The following is a 21,137-nucleotide window of genomic DNA, read 5'->3' as shown; positions in this document are numbered from 1 at the left end:
ATACAAATCACCGACCCTGGATCCAGCAACACAGCCCCAGACCATCATGCTTCCTCCTCCATGTTTGACAGTTGATGTCACACACTGAGGAAACATCCTTTCGCCTACTCGACAGTGTACAAAAATCCTGTTTGATGAACCGAAGATTTCAAATTTTGATTCATCAGTCCATAACACCTTCTTCCAGTCTTCAGTAGTCCATTGGCAGTGTTTCTTGGCCCAGGCAAGCCTCTTTTCTTATTCTGACGTCTTAGGGACTGTTTGTTATTTATTTAAGGGGCCACCGGAGGAATTGTGGGACCTTTAGCCAAAAAAAAGACATGACCCAGCCAGCAATGACATGTGGGGCCCAGATGAGGGCTTCATGGGTGGCAAATGTGGCCCCCATTATGGGCTTGCACCCGGGATCCACATTGGGGCAAGCCGTGGAAGCCCAGACGTACTAAAAGTGGGACCTGTAAGGGTACTGCATGGGTCTTAATTGGGCAATTCATATCAGACCCATTTGGGCCCCACCTGCCCAAATGGGTCTAAAGTGGGCTTGCACCCGGGATCCAACCATGGCTACCCAGATGGGCTTTAAATGGGCTCTGTAAGAGTCTTATGTGGGTCCTAACTGGACAATTCATGCCAGACCCATTGGGGCCCCACCTGACAAAAGGGGTTTAAAGTGGGTTTGCACCCAGGATCCAGCCGTGGATGCCCAGATGGGCTTTAAAAGGGATCCGTAAGGGTGTTATGTGGGATCTTAACCGGGCAATTCATGACAGACCCATTTGGGCCCCACCTGCTTAAAGGGCGTTTAAAATGGGCTTGCACCCGGGATCCACACGGGGGCCAGCCGTGGATGCCCAGATGGGTTTTAAGTGGGACCTGTAAGGGTCTTATGTGGGTCTTAACTGGGTAATTCATGTCAGACCCATTTGGGCCCCACCTGCCCAAATGGGTCTAAAGTGGGCTTGCACCCAGGATCCAACCATGGCTACCCAGATGGGCTTTAAATGGGCTCTGTAAGAGTCTTATGTGGGTCCTAAATGGGCAATTCATGCCAGACCCATTGGGGCCCCACCTGACAAAAGGGGTTTAAAGTGGGTTTGCACCCAGGATCCAGCCGTGGATGCCCAGATGGGCTTTAAAAGGGATCTGTAAGGGTGTTATGTGGGATCTTAACCGGGCAATTCATGACAGACCCATTTGGGCCCCACCTGCTTAAAGGGCGTTTAAAATGGGCTTGCACCCGGGATCCACACGGGGGCCAGCCGTGGATGCCCCGATGGGTTTTAAGTGGGACCTGTAAGGGTCTTATGTGGCTCTTAACTGGGTAATTCATGTCAGACCCATTTGGGCCCCACCTGCCTAAAGGGGCTTAAAGTGGGCTTGCACCAGGATTCAGCTGTGGATGCCCAGATGGGTTTTAAGTGGGACCTGTAAGGGTCTTATGTGGGTCCTAACTGGGCAATTCATGCAAGGCCTATCTAAGCCCAACCATGCCAAATGGTTTAAGGAAACAATCTAAGAAAAACGAAGAATGAATATAAGTCCAAGATAAATACAAGACACTTGACGCTTTGAACTGCAAGAAATATATTGTTAAATTGAACAACAAAAATTATCTTTAAAAAACAATTTAAATGTCACAACATACCGGTAAACAAATCAAAAATATATTTTAAAAAAATCTCTGAAAAAAAACTTCTCTCAAAAAATACATTAATACAAAATTGTTACATCGAACAACAAACATAATCTTTAAAAAACAATTTCTACAGCAGAAGTTTGCGCTCCACCAGACGCTCTCAACTGATCTAGCTAACGTAATGCGTGCAGGTGGACTAAACCGTTTGGCACATTAGCAAGGGGTGAGACCTATTTGTATACAAAATGTAGTCAGTCAATCAACCAAGTTATTCAGCCAATACACTAACTTTACATTTCATCTGATATGCATTATGAAATGTTATTAGGAAATAAAATTATCCAGGTAAAATAAAATATATTCCAGACTTTTCAAGGGCCCTCTCTCCCCTTGGACCCTGGTAAACAGTATTGGTTTTACCCCTGGTCCGATGCCCCTGGTGTCTGTGCCGCTGCTCGTCTCTATTTATCCAGAGAGAGTGAACACTAAGCGATGCACAGGTCTGCTTCAGAGCTCCGTGTGTTTTGAGTCTGACCTGAGACGGGAAACGCCGCGTAATGAAAGGTAAGTAAACGTGTGGCTGAGGGGGTGCCCTAGGATGATCATGTTTAATAAACACGTTTTATTTTGCTTGTTGTTCTAATTCTCTTAATGGGAAGTAGACCTAAGGGCGACACGGCGCCCCCAACACATTTGAAGCCCTGGGCAATCGCCTTGGTCGCCTATGGCAATCGCCGGCCCTGGGGCCTGTTTCACAAAAGCAGAATATATAAATCCAGGATAACTGATAAAGCGAGGCTTGACCTAGTCTAATTTGTGCATCCTGGCTTGTTGCGTTTCACGAAGGCCAAGCCAGGCTGAGGAGGAGCGACTAGGTCGAGCCAGGCTGAAGTAATTCAGATAGATGCGCGTCCACAGCTTTCCTCAAAAGACCGCGAGGTCGATCACAGATTTACTGATGCCAAAATGGAGAATACGCGTTGTACATACTTTATACAGAGTGAGCAGCAGCTTCTTGTGGAAGTATGATGACGTGAAACACATTATTTGTATAAAAAGAAACACAGCCGCTGTAATGAAACAGCGAAGCCAGGCGATCCACGGACCGACTGAATGCGTAATTGTAGCCTAAATATATACATTAACTGACCACTGCTCTGAACTGAAACCGTCATAATCTTTCCATTCAAGGATTAGGCTACTAATCATTTTCACAAATTAACAGTTGTACTCTTTGCCTTAAAAGTAAGCAGAAGATAATGTTACTCAGGAAATTTACAATGAAGATCAATTTTCTACAACGCTAGAATGTGATGCGTAAATATCTCTTTCACTCTGTTCCTCCCTCTCTCTCATGGGCTAAAATATAAGTTTCCTAAGTCATTAACTTCCACTGCTCGCTTTTAATGCAAAGTGTACAACTGTTCGTTTTTGCAAATGACAGTGACTCATTGAATGGTTTCAGTTAAGAGCAGTATTTCATGAATGTATATTTTTAGACTATCATTCAGTCGGTCCGCTATTAATTGCCACGCTTTTTCTTGCGTATTCATTTTTTTATTTTTTATAGAGGCCGAGTTTCCTTCTCTACATATTATATGCCTTGCTCCCTGTATATATGGACAAAGAAAATAAAGACACTGAAGAAATTGGACTCTAAAATCTAGAAGCTATGAAGATAATTAAGTGATAAATTCCATGCACACTGTAAACATGAATGGAACAGAGTGATATTCATCAGTTATTTCCCCCCAAATATAAGGTCAAAAACCATTGAGGTGTCCTCTCCCTGTTATTACATGAATGTACAGTAGCCTACATCACTAGATAGGTACTGGTCCAGTGAACTAAGACTATAATTTAGGAGGATTGTACAATTAGGATATGTTCTTAAATTGTACAATCCTCCCAAATTATATTCCCAGTTTACTGGACAACATAAATTGTGTGCTAAGAATGCCAAATACAATGCACATGGAAGTGGAACAAACATGATCCTTATTGTTAAAGAATAAAAAAAAATGTATCAACTAAAATGATTCAAGGTGCATTGGTCAATTATAGAAATGTGCAGCATTGTATGTATTGCCCTTAGTAACAGACTTCATTTAAAACACATTTGAAATGTTATCTGTCTGCCTTTCTAATTATCTCAACAACTGCCATAATATATTCATCAAACTTCTAACAACAATATGAACAGCAGTCTTCATACAGCAATATAACAGTAACAATGACTGTCACATGAATAATTATAAATAAAAAAATAATGGTCACAACTTTAAATAATAACAGTACTTAAATAAACAGCAATATGCACCTGTTGTATTTAATCCAGGCTGATAATAACAATAGGGTAAAACCAGTGCTGGGTGATCGGAAAAGGCTCCAGGATTAAATAAATCCTGACTGTTAGCCTGGTCAGGAGCAGGCTAGCTGTACAGAATAAATCTCCATGGTGATTTATGTGCCTCCGCTTTCGTGAAACCGAATCAAGGCTTAATTCATCCAGGATAACTGGGAAATCCCGGCTTAATCCCTTATCTTGGTTTTGTGAAACAGGCCCCTGGTTGACAGCTATGCTGTAATGTATATCGAAATATCGGAAATGTGTTTAAAACTCATATCACCGTTATTGAATAAAAGTCTATCGTGATATATTAATTATTGTCCAACCTCTCGAAGTCACAGCCAGCAGCAGTGCTTTCCGAATGGACTGTTAACGTTTTGAGCGCAAAACGAGGCCTTTACATACAGGCCCCTTATAGATGTCCTAAGAACTGCCTGACCAAATAACAATTAAATACAGTAAAATTCGTAAATTAAAGGATATGTGAGAGAATTAACAAACGTTAACTGCTTCGCTGGCTTCATTATGAATGAGCCTAATTAGGTGTTGTGTGCATAACAGGCGGAAAGAGTACTGAAAATCTGTACTCAAGTACAAGTACTGTTACATTGCTAAAATATTACTCAATTACAAGTAACAGTACTGGTGTTAGAGAAATACTCAAGTAAAAGTACAATTTGTAAAAAAAAATAAAAATAAAAACTACTCAGAGTATTAGTTACTTTTAACAACCGTCACTTCTCCAGACTAGGGCTGGATGTGTGTTTTCCTTTACCAAAAGTTAAAATGCCAACAATCTATTAATCATTAATAATTGATAAGATACAAAACAAGTGTTTTTCCCTCATTTTTTTCTCAAACAGATCTACTGTATCTTTTACAGCCAACACATCAATCATTGTTGATGTATGAGCTACACCTTGATAGAAACACATGCTACTCCTTGGTCCAAGGACATCTAACAACACAGAAGTGGAAGACAGATTGATGATGAGGCCTCCTGCAAGTCCTTTTCTAACAAATATTGAATTACAATTTCCTAAGAGGTAATAAATGCATCATGTCCATAAAGGGACTAGCTGTCTGTGAGCTATTTGGCCTCATCTTCAAAAATGAAGTACCGTAAAACTTCGAATAGGATCCCGGAGTTTTATTTGACCAAATAGACCATTGGGACAGGCATCTATGGGATGTGGATAACCGTATGGGGTTATTTGTAGGGATGCTTGACATTGATTTTGTACCGATATCCGATATACCAATATTGTCCAATGCTTAATTTCCGATAGCCGATACAGATACCGAAACATATGATCGTTTATAGGCTTACTGCCCACTGTTCCATGACTCCCTTGATTCTGGGGATTTGAATGTTTTGAAGGACTAGCCAGCAACCGGTAGGCTAACTGGGGTGCGGTGCTTACTACCCCTTCGAGAGAAGATGGCAACTGAACATTTCTTTGACTGAGGTAAACTGAAAACAAATAGCCACACAAGAACAAAAATTCAACTCATTCCACTCATTGGGTCTTAGATCTGCCTTGCTCAAGAATTTATTTACTGTACAAACCCTATGTTTATGCTGGTTGGCCAACAACCTACAGCAACACCCAAATTTTGTCTGCATTCGCTTTGAGAGGAAACAAGCTTTCCAATAAGGTATAAAATGACATACTTTAGTCATTTTAAACCATTTCAAAAACCGATACCGATATTTACCGATATTGAATTTTAAAGCCAATATCGGCCGATAATATCGAGCATAGTTATTTGTCTAAATATGTGTTTCTGCCCCAAGGGACAGGCGTCTGGGACTGGGCTAATATTTGAAGTGTTACGGTAGGCCTGCAACCTTTCTGAGAGTCCACTAATCAGCATAATTCAACACAGCGTAAACTTTGACCTATTTTGATGTTTTTTCCATTTTTGGGAAGTTACATTTTTTATTTTCTGCACGACTAACAAAAATGACTAATGGATTGTTTTGGCAAAAGATCTACATGTATGCAATGTTTGTTCTTTGGTGACTAGCGTGACTTGAAATGTATTGAGTTACAATTACTCAATCTCAACATGCTTAATTAGCCTACATGTAGAGTTACTACAAGTTAATAAAAATGGTACAGTAAGTAATTACATAACTCAATAGGCCTACATAGTTACTTTGCGACCTCTGCCATGCAGGACCCATATATGTGTTCCCAGTTCAAACCCATGCCCACTTTGCCCATAAATATACCATGCAGGACCCATATATGTGTTCCCAGTTCAAACCCATGGCCACTTGGCCCATAAAAATGCCATGCAGGACCCATATATGTGTTCCCTGATCAAACCCATGCCCACTCGGCCCGGAAAACTTCTATGCAGGACCCATATATCAGGGCTCGACACAAGCAATGGCCTGATGGCCCGGGGCCAGTAAAAACGTATGTCGGGCTGGTTGATTGGCCAGTCACTGACCCGCACGGGCCAGTACCAACGTCATACAGAGTGGCACGAAGCGTGTAAATGTTAACATTTCACATTTTCACCTCAGGTAATTTATAAACAATTCCTTTGGATACAAGCGTTGCATTTTGGAAGATAGATTGGATTCTGAACAGCGACGTCCGCGCTGCGCGCACACACACAGCAGGGCCGAGGTGTGTGCGTTCACGCAGCACATGTAACTGAATGGAAACGTTACCGAGGATTATTTACCGCCGATGGCACAGATGAACTAACGTTACACTCTTTACTGTAAGTAGCCTAGCCTACAATAAAACCTCCATGATTAAAGAGTCAATACTTATCAATAACCCACCTACCTGTTGTACAGGCATAATCATGTAGAAAGCGATATTTCAGTCTGCTCTGTCTGCGCTGTCCACTCTCGTCCACCGTGCTGTGCAAACACATATGGGCTGAAATATGTGCCACCAGAAACTGAATTTGAATCATTTATATTTGAATTTGAATTGCTAAACTTGAATAATTGCATTGAAAAACTGAATTTGAATCACACAATTTGAAATTGTATTGTTTAATTTGAATCATTGCATTGAAAAACTGAATCTGAATAGTATAATTTGAAATTGAATTCATTCGTTTGTAACTGAATTCCAATAAAATTTGATCTTCACTGAAAATTCAACTCTCTATATATCCTCACATTCAGTTCTCACTATTCAGATTCAGATCATGAAATTCAATTTCAAGTTACTGAGACAGACATCCGGGTACTTGGAGGATGAAGGAAGAGCAATCGAGCGCAGATCGATAGGTAGAGTTCAGTGGCGCAGATACACAGGACTCCTCTTCGGCCAGCACAAACGTTTTGGAGCACAGCCTCACCTTGACCCAGAGACTCATAGATAATATAATCTACCTGTTCACAATGTTGAAAATGTAATGCCTGGTGTTAGTAGGCCTAGGTTTATTAGTCACATTCTTCCACTTAAGTAAACTTAAAATGAACTATCGCTACTTACCTTAGCCTAGCCTACTGCATGCAAAGTAGTGTGACTATCCATATTTGAAAATACATGTTAATTAATTTAAACATTTGAATTGCATTGGTTTACTTTGTACATCAGCAAGCCTGCAATACAATGTGATGTAAGAGCCAGTAAGAGCATTTGTCTCTTTCCTTAGAGCGTTTATATACATATTAAAGTTAGTTTTGTTTGTGATTTAAAAGTGTAGCTTTATCATCATGTGCAGGAACAAACAAAACAAAGAGACTAATTAATGTGTTTATAAAAAGAATATTTATTATAATCAGTTCACAGATCTGAGTCCAAACAGAAACTGCACCCTTCTGAACTAAGAGGTTCTGCTTCAAAGTGAAGTTTAAACAGACTGAAATGTCCAGGCACTCCTATTTATTCATTCATTTCTGCATGTAGTTATTTATTTAACGAGACTTAAAATCATGTCCACAGTCCGAGTCCCGCCAGACTCCCTTTAGGAAACCTGTAATTTAAACTTCAGCAGGGCCCGGCAGTCACCCGCTGAGTCCTGGTTCTAGTTCTCCCGGGCTTCCCTTCCCTCCAGCTGTCCCAGCAGTACGACCCGGGCCTCCAGCAGCGTGGTGTCGGTTTTGGCTTCCAGGAAGCGGGCAGTGAGCTCCGCAAACGGACTCTGCTGCCCCGCTTTAGCTTCTCTCCGGCCGCCGGCCCCCAATAGCAGTGGAACTTCCAGCCGAAATCTACATACAGGTCGTCCTGGACTACGTGGAAGATCCTGCCGATCACCACTCTGTCTTTGGCCGGTCCGATCTGGATCAGCGGGGACCGGCGCAGCAGCAAGACGAGGCGGTGTTCCTGCCCGGGGAAAGAGACGCTGCGGCCGTGCCACGGAACTCACCACCTCCCGCTGCCGCCGGAGCTCAGATTGCAGGTCCAAGGCGCCATATATATCATAAAACACGTTCTCACCTGTGAACTTTTATCCCTTGCTGTTTGTTTTTTGTCATTTCTTTCGTTCCAACATCCATAAACCGTTTGGCATCTTTAGTGCTAATCCTGCGCCACTCTACTGAACTCTACCTATCGATCTGCGCTCGATTGCTGGCCCTTGGAAAAATGTAGTTGATGACCCCTGGTCTAGCTTTACTGCTAATGGACCATTTTTACAGCAGACATGTTGACTTGTCATAGTAGGAAAAGCACAGCTGAAACTGATAACCTTAACGATGGCTCAATTCCATCAAGTGTCCCAGGAAGATATTTCAGTGAGTCAGCATGCACAATACCAGGACCTCTCCTAAGTGGAATGCAGCCATCATTAATGGTTTAATACCAGGACCTCTCCTAAGTGGAATGCAGCCATCATTAATGGTTTAATACCAGGACCTCTCCTAAGTGGAATGCAGCCATCAGTAATGGTTTAATACCAGGGTCTCTCCTAAGTGGAATACAGCCATCAGTAATGGTTTAATACCAGGACCTCTCCTAAGTGGAATACAGCCATCAGTAATGGTTTAATACCAGGGTCTCTCCTAAGTGGAATGCAGCCATCAGTAATGGTTGAATACCAGGGCCTCTCCTAAGTGGAATGCAGCCATCAGTAATGGTTTAATACCAGGGCCTCTCCTAAGTGGAATGCAGCCATCAGTAATGGTTTAATACCAGGACCTCTCCTGAGTGGAATGCAGCCATCAGTAATGGTTTAATACCAGGACCTCTCCTAAGTGGAATGCACCCATCATTAATGGTTTTGAATACACCTGTGCTTTTCCTACTATGACATGTCAATGTCTGCCGTGAAAAACGTTTATGGCACAACATACAGTGGCAGTGGCTAGCTGGGTTATAACCATTTTCTGAAGCTTCATAGTAGGTGCGATGTATATTTTCCTGCGTTTTTTTGTCCTTTGCCAATCACACCTATGATATTTATTTCAGGGCCAGTAAAAATGTAGAAGGGGCCAGCAAAACTCTGATCTACTGGCCAGTGGGGATTTTTTTTGATGTTGAGCCCTGCATATATGCATTCCCAGTTCAAACCCATGCCCACTCGGCCCATAAATGTGCCATTCAAGACCCATATATGTGTCCGAGACTAAGAGCTACATGGAAAAATATGCACCAAACAAGCCACTTTGAAATTTTGTTGTTTCATGAATACAAAAGTTGGGTGACCTCCCCCTCTGGACTGAAAAATGTTGGATGACCCTCCCCTCAATAAAGAATAAAAAGACATGACCCTCCCCTATTTTTCTCCGGTGGTCCATTCCATAAATACCGAATGGTCCCTTAGCAATGGCTTTCCTGCTGCAACTCAACCTATCAAACCTGCAGCTCAAAGTCTTCTCTTTACAGTTGAAACTGAGACTTGCTTATTACGACCACTATTAAGCTGTGCTTGAAGCTGTTGTCCTGTGAGCCGCCTATCATGCAAGCTGTTGACTCTCAGAAACTTGTCTTCTGATTCTGTTGTGGCTTTGGGGCTGCCAGACCTCTTCCTGTCAGAGTTTCCCCCAGTTTCTAAGTGCCTTTTGATGGTGAAGAATACTGTACTCACTGACACCTTGACTTTCTTCGCAATTTCTCTGCAGGAAAGACCAACATTCTGTTAAGTGTTATGATGGTCTGTCTCTCTTTTTCCCGCCATTTTTATAGCAACACACTACTTTCTGCAGTACAATACTGTTTATATAATGCTCACGAGGGTATGGTACCACAATGTGTTCCAACAATACTTTTATACAAACAGAGGGGGTTGTAAGTAATCCAGACAAGTTGGAACACCTGTGGGAATTGGTAGCACCAACTTTCAAAGCTTGATCAACCTCCATTGCTGCAGAACAGCTTTACGTTGTTTACCCATTTCTTGTTCCCTGAAAAAGGCCTTTTTGTAAAATTCTGAAATGTACATTATTTTTCAGTTTTGGGTAACTTTACTTTTTTTTTTTAACCTCAGGCAGTTCACCACTTACCTTTGTACCATTTCAAGCTATTCATTGGACTTGAACTGCTAAAATTTCAATAAAAAACTAGAAAAATTGGGCTGTTCTAAAACTTTTGACCAGTGGTGTATATGTAATATAATGTATTTATTTTTATAGTCATATTAAACTTTCCTGCTCATCCACAGGTTTGTCCGTCCACCAGTGGCACCAGTAATAAAGGTAAGATACACAGTATCTTAATTAATTACATTAAGTGTTCATTGATGTTTTCAAGGCAATAATATCTTACTTTGACTAAGCAACTATATTGAGAACACTTTTGAATGTTTTGAGAGGCACATGGAACAGACTTCTTTTTTTCATTTAAAAAAAAAATCTAATAAGAAAAGAGAAAGTTGGATCTTCAGGGCGAGTCCAGCAAATCTCAATCACCAGCTAAGAAACGACACTGTGGCACTAAACCACGATCAGACTCAGGTATTTATAATACTTTCAAACAATGGCAACCTACTACAGTGTTAAACATTTTATGTAATGACATTTTTACTTGTATAGCAAATGTCTGTTTCGTTATTTTAGCCACATAAAATACTTGCTTATTTGCTGTCTGTCAATATCAGGACACCTCAAACAGTCAACAGCTTACATGTTACATATGATGTAAATATACTGTAGTAATATGTATGCTTCTAAGTAAATGAACTTAACCTTGGCCTTTACCTTGATGATGTTTAAAACTCAGACCATGTTTTCTTCTGTGCTAAGTTGCCATAGTGTATGTGATTAAATACTCTAAAGCATCCTATATTCACTCGGTAGATTAAGTGCTTCATTATGCATTACTGCTTAGTGGATACACTGGTTCAAGGTTCCTGCTTAATAGTTCTTTTCTTGTATTCTGACAGAAGAAATACTGACTAAAGTGAAAAACATCATGAGCTTTGTTAAGAAAAGACTCAAGCCGGCCCAAGAAAACAAACTCAACAACTTCCTGAAGTAAGTATTAAGTTAATTAAGTTTTCTAAATTCTTTGTTGTATAGGCCCAGATAAAACTGTGTCTACATCTGGTCTGAAGTTTGCGTGAGGTTCCCACATTTTTATAAATAACAATTCATGGGAAAAGCCGTACACATCGTTTTTGTCTGTACACATCGTTTATCAATCAGTCTTTCTTTATATAGCACTTTTCATACATGTAATTTAAATCTTGCATCATACAATACCCCTCCACACACACACACACACACACACAATATCCCTCACCCCCAGCCCCATTCACCCACCTACCCACCCACCTCTAAATCGACAAAAATTACTTCATTAAAAACAGGAAGTACGGAAACAACATAGGCATGACACTTAAAACCAAAAGATACTTAAATATATAAATAAATAAATGAATAAAATAAATCTAACCTCTAAAAAGTTGCTTATTAAAAAAAAATCCATAAAATACAGATACATAAATAAGTAGAATTAAAAACAACTAGTAGTAATAACATAAATTAAAAAAACTAATTAAACAAACATACATATAAATAAATAAATAAATAGAACATAAATAGATAGATACAGAACATTAATAAATAAGTTGTTTATTAAAAGTCCTGACTAAAAACAGTAGGTTTTAAGTTTGCTTTTAAAAATATCAACACTCTAGAGGCGACCTCAAGCTCACCTAGTGAGAGTGTGTGCCCCATGTAGCAGGGTTCGAATCCGACTACTTACTGCAGCAGCCCACTCCCACTTGACCAGAGAGGCCTGGCAGAGGTGTACTCCTTAAACATGTCTGTAATGCATTTTGGTCCCACTCCAAGTATTGATTTAAAAAGAAGTGACATTGACTTCTATTCAATGATGTGGATGACAGGCCACAGCAGACCTTTTGAATGAATTTTGAAAAGCTTTTTGGTGGGCTTTTTTTAGGAGCACCTAGCTGCAGTCAACTCTACTAGAAATAAAAGCGTGAATTTATTTTTTCCATATTGGCTTTTGATACAAAGTCTCTGAGTTTGGCAACATTTGTGAGATGAGAAAAAGCTGATCTTGTTACTGCTGTTATTTAGACTAAAATGAGAGTCAACTATAATACCAAGGGGGGCAACACAGGTCATACAGCTAATGCAGAGAAAATTATTACATAGAGTATTGTGTTCAGGCTGTTGATTTCAAAATGCAGGTGTAGTGAAGTGAAAATGTATTACATTTTGTAAAGTTATTACATAATGCAGTGTTATTACATAGTGTGGTGTTTTAAAACCTTACACAGTCACAGATAATAATAGTAGAACTATTGTTAATATCAACATATTGATTCTAGCCACTTTAAATTATTATATTTTCCAAATTCACATATTTAAACTCTTTTTCAACAGGGATAAAATCGATGATTTGGAGAGAGACAAGAGGGAGGTGGTTGGTGTATTTGGTAGAACTGGGGCTGGAAAGAGCTCTTTGATAAATGCCGTCATTGGAGTGAAGAATCTCTTACCCACTGGAGATGTCAGTGCATGTACCTCAGTCATGATCAAAGTCGAGGCTAACACAGATGCTAACACGCAGAACAAAACCTATCAGGCGGACATTGAGTTCATTACAAAAGAGGTAAAATTAACTGAATATTTGTGTTGACTAGCACTAGAAGCTATTATGCAGCTGCAGAAATACAGTTGCTGATTATTATTCAATTAAACTTAATTTAACTAAATTATTTTATTTCTCAGGAGTGGAAGGATGAGTTGTTTCAGTTTCTTGGCGATAAAGCAGATCAGGAAGATGACTATTATCCTGACTTTAAGGAAAAGCTGTCAGCGCTGTATGGAGAAGAAAAGGAAAACAAAACCTCTGAAATGCTCATGGATAAAAAATATTTCAAAGAAATTCCGAAATTTCTCAAAAACGAGAAGCAGATTTTGACATGTGAATCAGTAAGTTACAAGTGTTATATGAAAAACCAAATAATAAGTCATTACACCTATTATCTGCACTTGTTACTAGTTTGTCTGATAATTGATTTAATAAAATACTACCACTTATGGAGTTAGGACCATATGGGTGTTCTATTCTATGATAAACATACTTGTAATTACCTCCCATATTCCTGGGCACTGTCGAAATCTGTTAATGTTTAAATATAATTTAAAACCTAATTGTTCGCTATTCCAGAAAGTTTTGCTTTTGTCTCCACTTCTAGTTTACTCTTTACTATTTTAAATATGATTTTAACCTGAAGCATTCTTTAATTGCTCTTTTTTTGTCTAATTCTTTTATTATTTTATGCAATTTTTAAAACATTTTTTAGTTGGAGTTGTGCATACAAATAAAATCATCTTGCTTTAATTTAATTTTTTAATATATGCAGGCTGAAAAGCTATCTACAAGACTTGTCAGATTCACAAAAAAAAAAAAGATGTGACTCAAAAAAAAAAAAAAAAAAAAAAAAAAAAGAGACCAAGAAAGTAGTAATGAGGTGCGTAACTCAAAATGGCATGTCACACTTGTGGATCTTCCTGGAAATGGGGACTGTAACCAGAGCAGAGACAAGATGTGGAAAGAGGTAATCTATTGACATACAATGCTGTTTGTAGTGTATGTGTTATCTGGAAGTTGTGACATTATGTTATTATGAAGCTCTGATAAGGAATTATTCATAATGAAATTTGCTATTATGCCCCTTCAGTTAGTTAGAAGTTGTTCTACTCTGTGGATTGTGACTGACATTGAACGAGCAGCAGCAGAGACAGAAGCCTGGGAGATCCTGGAAAGTGCCAGCAGTCTCATGGGAAATGGGGGCGAGTGTCAGCACATTCACTTTATCTGCTCCAGGTCTGATGTGAATCTTAAGTAAGTGATTTAAGAGTAGTTAAATTAAACATCCAAAATGAGGCACTGATGTGTGGTGGCCAAGAGGAGTTTACACAAGCAAATTTACTGATAACGTTTTCATGCCACAGGTAGCAAATGCTGTTAAAATGCTTTGTTGTTAGTTTAGGTGCAGAGGTGAAGCCTGACACAGTAATTTTTTTACACACACACACACACACACACACACACACACACACACAGGGCCGGTTCTAGCCCTTTGGTTGCCCTAGGCGAGATTGAGATTTGCGCCCCCCGTCTCACATTGCCAGATGTCCACAGCGCTGTGTCAGCGATAGAGTAGCAATGTATGTTCATTTTAGTTTCTAGCTTCCATGTAAGTTAGATGGCACCAACATTTGGTTTAATCATAACTCGTCTGGCAAACCAAAGGCCAGTGTTTTGTTTCCAGATTTGTGTGCATGGTGACTTATGATGGGGGGTCTGGGGGCCCACCCCCTTAAAATTTTGAGCATTAAATACTTAATTTCCTGTATTCTGGTGAATTTTTATGCACCTTTCTTTCTTTCTTTTTTTTGACCTTTTTCTGAATCAATTTATGCTTGAAATATCTTTATCTAAAGGGAAACATAGATTACAATCCAAATATAAAAACATAATGGAATATTTTGCAGTAAGGCTCTCAGGCATTCTGTATTGCTTTCATCTATTTATTCTCCTTTGGATCGATGTTTCTAATTATATCTGAGTCAGCACACATGTAGCCTAGGCAACATTTACTCTTCCCACTTTTGCTTCTTTTGTTGAGGAAGTAACCACCTTAAATGTGCATATTAAAATTATTCACCTGAATGATACATGAATTCATTTTAATGAATTAATAAACCCCTCGACTGTAATATTTCAGATGTGTTTGAGCAAGATTTCTGCTCATGTTCAAAACTTTGTGCACATTCAAAATACAGTATATCTCATCTGTGTTCTCTGAGGTTTGGAGGAGTTGTGGTATTGTGAGAAAAATAAAGTGATAATACAATAGACTATTACCAGAATAAAGTCACTATATTTCAGAAAATAATCCACCTGCACCATAGTCTGCTGTGCATTACGTGACTGCTCTGCTGATACGGTAGATGTCAGACCTCCTGACAGACACAGAGCCCCGTTTGAGACGCTGGTCTCTGAATGAGACAGTTTAGGGAAGTGGCTGTAGGCTACGCTGCTCTACATCGGAGGTGGAAACACAATACTACGCAGAAATAGGGACACATCTGCCGCAGCATGCCCACAGCAGAGCGCGTCCATTATAAACCTGAAGCTGCACAGACCAGGGAAGGCGCGCTGCAGCAGCTCCGTGTCTGTGCCGCTGCTCGTCTCTATTTTTACAGCGAGAGTGGACACCAAGCGACGCACAGGTATGCTTCAGAGGTCCGTGTGTTTGAGTTTGAGTTTGAGGCGCCCCCAACACTTTTGACGCCCTAGGCAATCGCCTAGGTCGCCTATGGCAATCGCCGGCCCTACACACACGCAGAGTTGCAGACGGAGTAAACTACGTCGGCTCTGCAGTTTTGTTGAAGTCACAGTGAGTAACGGCAATGCCGATAAAGTGGTTTCAAGTGTGGTTACAGTTTTTCAAAACTTCACGCAGACAGCGTTTGCTGCGATATGATATTAATGGCGAGCCGAAAGCGGTCACGGTTCTGTTGGCGTTACACTTCCTCTGAGACAAGCAGGCACAACAGTGGTTTCTGTGTCCTGGTAACTGACTGACAGGCTGAGGTTGTACGGCAAGACAACTTTACTTCTACAGCACCTTTCAGCAACAAGGCAATTCAGTTACATTCCTTTGCACTTAAGTTAGTTCTCCATTAGTTCAATGTTGACAACAGGGCAGTCACCAAGTTTATTGTTAAAGATTTGTGTCTTTATGCAGTTTTCACTAAAAAGTCTTTGTTGTTTACATTCCTTTGCATTTTATTTGGTTCAATAGTAGCCTGTACACAATGTAATTTGTTTATTATTTATAATATGTTCATGTTGTGGCAAAAAGGTTTCTCTTTTCTTGCTAATTTTTAAAGTTCGGATTTCGAAAGTTCGAACAAGTTTTATTGTTACTCTGAGTGAGCAGTGTTACCAGAATTTTTTTATTTTTATATAACTGTTTTGATTCACAATTAAGGTGGAAAAGGTTTCAGTTCTCCAAAGACTGTATAAAATGCCACTTGATGTAAATCTTCTCTTATAGTAACCGTGAAGCCATATTTAACAGAAACATGAAAGCCAAAAAAGCAGTGCGCAAAAAATTCAGCCAACAAGATATGATCAAGGTGAGTTTCATTGACTGAAAGATTAACATTGTCTACAACTGCAAGCCTATCTTAAATCAAAACCTTTTTTTCAGAAACAATTCAGTGATGAATGTTTGAAAGTTTTCACAGTGTCCTCCACAGAGATTCTAGCGAAAATCCATCTAAACCCAGATGAAACTGGTAGGTGTCTGGTAGATACATACACACACTGGTAGATATATAAACACTTTGTGGGTAAAAGAAAATGAATAGCTCCAATATATATTTTGTTTTACTTTACTTAAAAAAAATAATTGGATTATGACATTTAAATGTAAGAATGTATTCTATATGTGTAATTGCAGAAATACCCAAACTTAAGGAATTTCTGCAAAAACTCAATGACTGTCACTCAGAGTCAGTAAACCATGTGTCTGGAGCTCTTGGGATTCTCTCTCTGATTCAAGGGGCCAGCCGTAGAAAAGGGGTAAGATCAAGTAATACAACTGCTTTCATTGTCATTTTTATTGACCATAAATAATATTCAAGGCAAGTAAGCTGAAGTAAAGTATGTTCAAATTCAGTCAAAAGATGAGTGACAAGAAATGACAGACTTCTCAAATCTTTGTGGAGTAACTATGTTTTAATGCCACTGAAAACACTGAAAGGGTAATCTCACCCATAGAGAATATTTAGCCATCAAGGTAGTTGTTTTCCAGTTGCTTCAGAGAGGCTGGACACAGAAAGGGTGATCGTACTCAAGATTAACAGAATTTCATAAAGAAAGAAAGAAAGAAAGAAAGAAAGAAAGAAAGAAAGAAAGAAAGAAAGAAAGAAAGAATCAATACTGTCATGAAAGAAAATCCACTCGGGTTGCAATATAGTTTATAAAAACGTGTGTGTGAATGTGTCGTGTTTGATTTCAGGCTGGCAAAAACACAGATGTGTGCACAGACCTTGACAAAAAGATGAAGCATGAACTTGATGAAGTCAGAAAACCCATGAAAGAGGCCTACAAGGCTTTTGAAAAATGCCTCAGTGAGGGGGTTGAAAGATCAAAAAGTTCATGTGAAAGTGTCTTGATGTCGGTCATACATCCTGTACGTATTTAGTTATAATTACATCATAACAGCTGATTTTGGACAGCTTAATATGAATATGTCTTTGAAAGGTTTTTTTGTTTCAGAGAAAAGTAGGTTTTCACCAGACATTGAAGTGTGTAGTTAATAAAGGTGGCACCCACAAATCAAAAAAAGGGAAACAAATAAATCTCAATGGGAAGTTAGCTTCATGCCTGACTGACAGCATTGATGAGGAATTCAAGAAGACCTTCCCGTAAGAAATAACCTGATGAAGACATACAAACAATGTAGAATTAACCCATTCTAAATGATATGGTTATATAAATGATGTAATATAATACATATTATATAATATATACAAATACAAATGACATTATCAAACTTGTCAATGCTACCTTTAAGGCATTTCAACTTGTTACATTTTTCAGAAATGAAAGAAAGTGTGGACCATTCAACAATGTCATCAATACGTTTTCACTTGACACAAAGAGTCTGATAAAAAAGTACAAAGATGTCAAACTGCAGCTGATATTTCTCAAGACAGAGGTAAGAGATGAGAATAACACCGTCCTTTCCATTAGTCTATTATTAAGTTGTTTGTCTAGGTTAGGGAGACTGAAGCCGAAGGCTGACGGCTGAGCAAATCAACCAGGACATCAAGTTTGTTACTAATGTCTGGAATAAAGACTAAACATTGAACACCAATAATCTTATTTCTGACTGTGAACATATACACTGTAAATGGAGAATTCTATTATTACAGTTAGTGTTGTTAGCAAGCCATTTTTTGTCAGTTAAAACTGGATAGGCTCTTTGACTGTTGACCCTGCCCCAATTCATGTCAACATACTGAAGAATTGTGATAGTCTGACCTAAGTGGGCAAAAGAATGTGTATCTCCACCTGATAGAAAGCAGGTCCTACTCAGTTAAAAATAATTTACTGCTTTACTGGTAAAATCTGGAAAGATGAGCATTTCATGTATTTGTATCACCTTGATTTTATTTAAGAAAAAAAATACATATATATATATATATATATATATATATATATATGTATGTGTGTATATATATATATATGTATGTATATATATATATATATATATATATATATATATATATGTGTATATATGTATGTATATATATATATATATATATATATATGTATGTATGTATGTATGTATATGTTCTGTTTTTAAGGAAGACAAAATTAAGACAGAACTCAACAAAATGATCCGGGAGCGTAAGAAAACGATCTACAACAGTCTGACCGAGCCAATTGGGGAAAACATGCAAGAAGGCTATAGCCGTAAGATAGAAGAACATGACATAAGCAACTTGACACTGTATTAATACACATTTACACTCATTATGATTGTGCATAAAAACATTACACCAATTTTCTGTTGTATTGTAGAAGCAGCAACATTTAAAGGAAAGGACTCGCTGGAAAATATGAGAGACACTCTTAAGAAGCACGTACGTGCTGCAAAGAACATCATGTTTGAGCGGGCAAAAGAAGAATTGTTGAAACAGCTGAGAGACTTGATGGTTTGTGACATTTTATAATACATCATACGATGATGATAAAGTAAAACATGTGCTGCAGATCTTTATTTTTATCCATGATTCTCATCATTTACATGAAGGATTTTTCTAAATCCAAGCAGAATATAACATTCAACTATTGTTATTAATTTAATACAGAAACATACAAAATATGATGTAGCTATTAACAGTTATACACTGTTTGAGCAGCCCTCTGAATACACATCTCAACAGTTAATTAATGTAGGATTCAGTTAAGTAATCTTGAAAGCAATATTTGACAGTGTGAGTGATAAGTGATAAAGATTTTGATGCTAATTTAGAAAGAGATCCTGGAGAAGCTGAAGAAAACAATGCAGAATTCAATCGAGCTCTCACTCAAGACAGATGGTGACTCAATCCCAGGTAAAGGGAACGTAAAAAAATAAAAATGATTATCGTTTAAAATACTCAACAAATTTCCAATAGTGTAATTAATAATACACTTGTTTTAAACAATGCTTTATTTTTAGATGTTACACGGCAGCTTGAGGAGGTGAAGGACTACTACATTGAACTGAAGCCCCAGCGGCAGAGTCCATGACGTGCACAGGTACGTTATAGTGGAACTGATGATTCAGACAGATGGTATGATAGATGATATGACAGCTTTACAGTTTGTCATTACTGTTCAATGTCACAACCTCTCTGTTTATCTCTCTGGTGGACGTTTCAGGTTTGCTCCGTGGAGAGAAACAGCCGAGGCCCGATTCCCCACTGAAGGTCCTGCAGACCCACTGGTTACCGACGTCAGGCCTCTGGATTTGGTCTCAACCATTTTTGTCAAGTTGCTATCCCTGTCCTCTTAAGTGTTGTTTTGATATGTACTTTGAGTTTGCTTATGGTGAATTACATGGTGAGAGATTTTAGATTTTCTATTTTTGGTAGGACATTTTTGATTATAGATGAGAGAGAGAGAGAGAGAGAGAGAGAGAGAGAGAGAGAGAGAATGCAGCAAATGTTCCCAGTCTGATTTAAACCATGGACGTTGTGATTTTAATGGTACACGTCTTAGCCACTAGGCCAATATGGTGTATTTTATTTTTAATGATTTAACATGATTTGATTTTTTGTTCTCTTTGAATATATTTTCATGTTTCTTTTCATAATTTTATTAGTATTGGTCAATTGGGATGAGAGTGGTGAAATTTTAATGATTTTATGGGTGTGTAATTTAAATCGTAACCTTGATTTCGGTACATACTGTAGGTTGGATTTGAAATAGGCTTCTCAAAGAATGATGATGATCTTTTTTTCTTAATGTTCAAAGACTATAGTATAGCTTACTGCAAAATAATGTTTTTTATGTCTTCATATATAAGAAATAGAGAGAACTAGATGATAGCAATAAACCTGCTGGATTCTCGCGATTTACTGTACTTTTTTAAATCTACACTATTTCTAAATGCTTAAATAACTTTATATGGTATACTGCCCAATAAACCTCAATAAAGTTCACTCATGAGTCAAAGTATCACATGTTTGGCTTCTTTATTGTTTGTTGTTTTAAAAGGACCTTGTAAGATAAACAAATTATTTTCCAACCTTTTCCTCATCTAATTTTTCTGACTTAATCCTAAAGGTTCTGACCTAAAATTGATGGTGCAGTAAAATACCCGATGTTTAGCAAGTGCCTTGTATGCCTTAGGGTTAGTTTCTCCTCAGGAGGTTGATACCAGGAAGTCATACATGTGTACACGACAGGAACAATTTCAACACACAAACGGCTTCTCTAGTCTTTGTGTTTTTATGAAAATGTGCCTGTACATGCACTCAGTTTAACTCCAAAGTTAGTTCCTCTTCTGGATCAATGGTGTGCATTATTTTTATATTTGTCTTTTGTGAGTGTGTGCATTGGTGAGTAAGCTGCTGTTGATACCAGGATGTTATGCATGAATTGTACACACAATAGGAACATGTGCAAGTCAGAACACTGTTATGAGCACTAGTCAAAAGACTCAATCCTCAAACTCAAC

At 38.6% G+C, this 21,137-nt stretch overlaps 1 protein-coding gene across 1 annotated transcript in view; it reads left to right on the top strand.

The window, feature by feature from the left end:
- LOC120574422 (nuclear GTPase SLIP-GC-like) overlaps nucleotides 1-20,632 on the top strand; it is a 36,178-nt gene extending 15,546 nt beyond the window's left edge. Inside the window, exons 10-28 of the mRNA XM_039824680.1 lie at nucleotides 10,569-10,602; nucleotides 10,768-10,860; nucleotides 11,289-11,379; nucleotides 12,760-12,988; nucleotides 13,108-13,311; nucleotides 13,746-13,795; nucleotides 13,832-13,940; nucleotides 14,064-14,227; nucleotides 16,452-16,533; nucleotides 16,608-16,695; nucleotides 16,860-16,981; nucleotides 17,421-17,594; nucleotides 17,666-17,829; nucleotides 18,005-18,122; nucleotides 18,775-18,883; nucleotides 18,992-19,125; nucleotides 19,446-19,527; nucleotides 19,635-19,714; nucleotides 19,838-20,632. Of these exons, the coding sequence (XP_039680614.1) occupies nucleotides 10,569-10,602; nucleotides 10,768-10,860; nucleotides 11,289-11,379; nucleotides 12,760-12,988; nucleotides 13,108-13,311; nucleotides 13,746-13,795; nucleotides 13,832-13,940; nucleotides 14,064-14,227; nucleotides 16,452-16,533; nucleotides 16,608-16,695; nucleotides 16,860-16,981; nucleotides 17,421-17,594; nucleotides 17,666-17,829; nucleotides 18,005-18,122; nucleotides 18,775-18,883; nucleotides 18,992-19,125; nucleotides 19,446-19,527; nucleotides 19,635-19,705 (2,118 nt within the window). The 3' untranslated portion in view covers nucleotides 19,706-19,714; nucleotides 19,838-20,632. The remainder of the gene's footprint in view (nucleotides 1-10,568; nucleotides 10,603-10,767; nucleotides 10,861-11,288; nucleotides 11,380-12,759; nucleotides 12,989-13,107; nucleotides 13,312-13,745; nucleotides 13,796-13,831; nucleotides 13,941-14,063; nucleotides 14,228-16,451; nucleotides 16,534-16,607; nucleotides 16,696-16,859; nucleotides 16,982-17,420; nucleotides 17,595-17,665; nucleotides 17,830-18,004; nucleotides 18,123-18,774; nucleotides 18,884-18,991; nucleotides 19,126-19,445; nucleotides 19,528-19,634; nucleotides 19,715-19,837) is intronic.
- The last annotated feature ends 505 nt before the right edge of the window (nucleotides 20,633-21,137 follow it).

Source organism: Perca fluviatilis, chromosome 15 (assembly GCF_010015445.1).
Source record: "Perca fluviatilis chromosome 15, GENO_Pfluv_1.0, whole genome shotgun sequence".
Taxonomy (NCBI): Eukaryota; Metazoa; Chordata; class Actinopteri; order Perciformes; family Percidae; genus Perca; species Perca fluviatilis.
The sequence above is the reverse complement of the archived record's forward strand: the minus strand, read 5'-3'. Positions and strand labels throughout refer to the sequence as shown.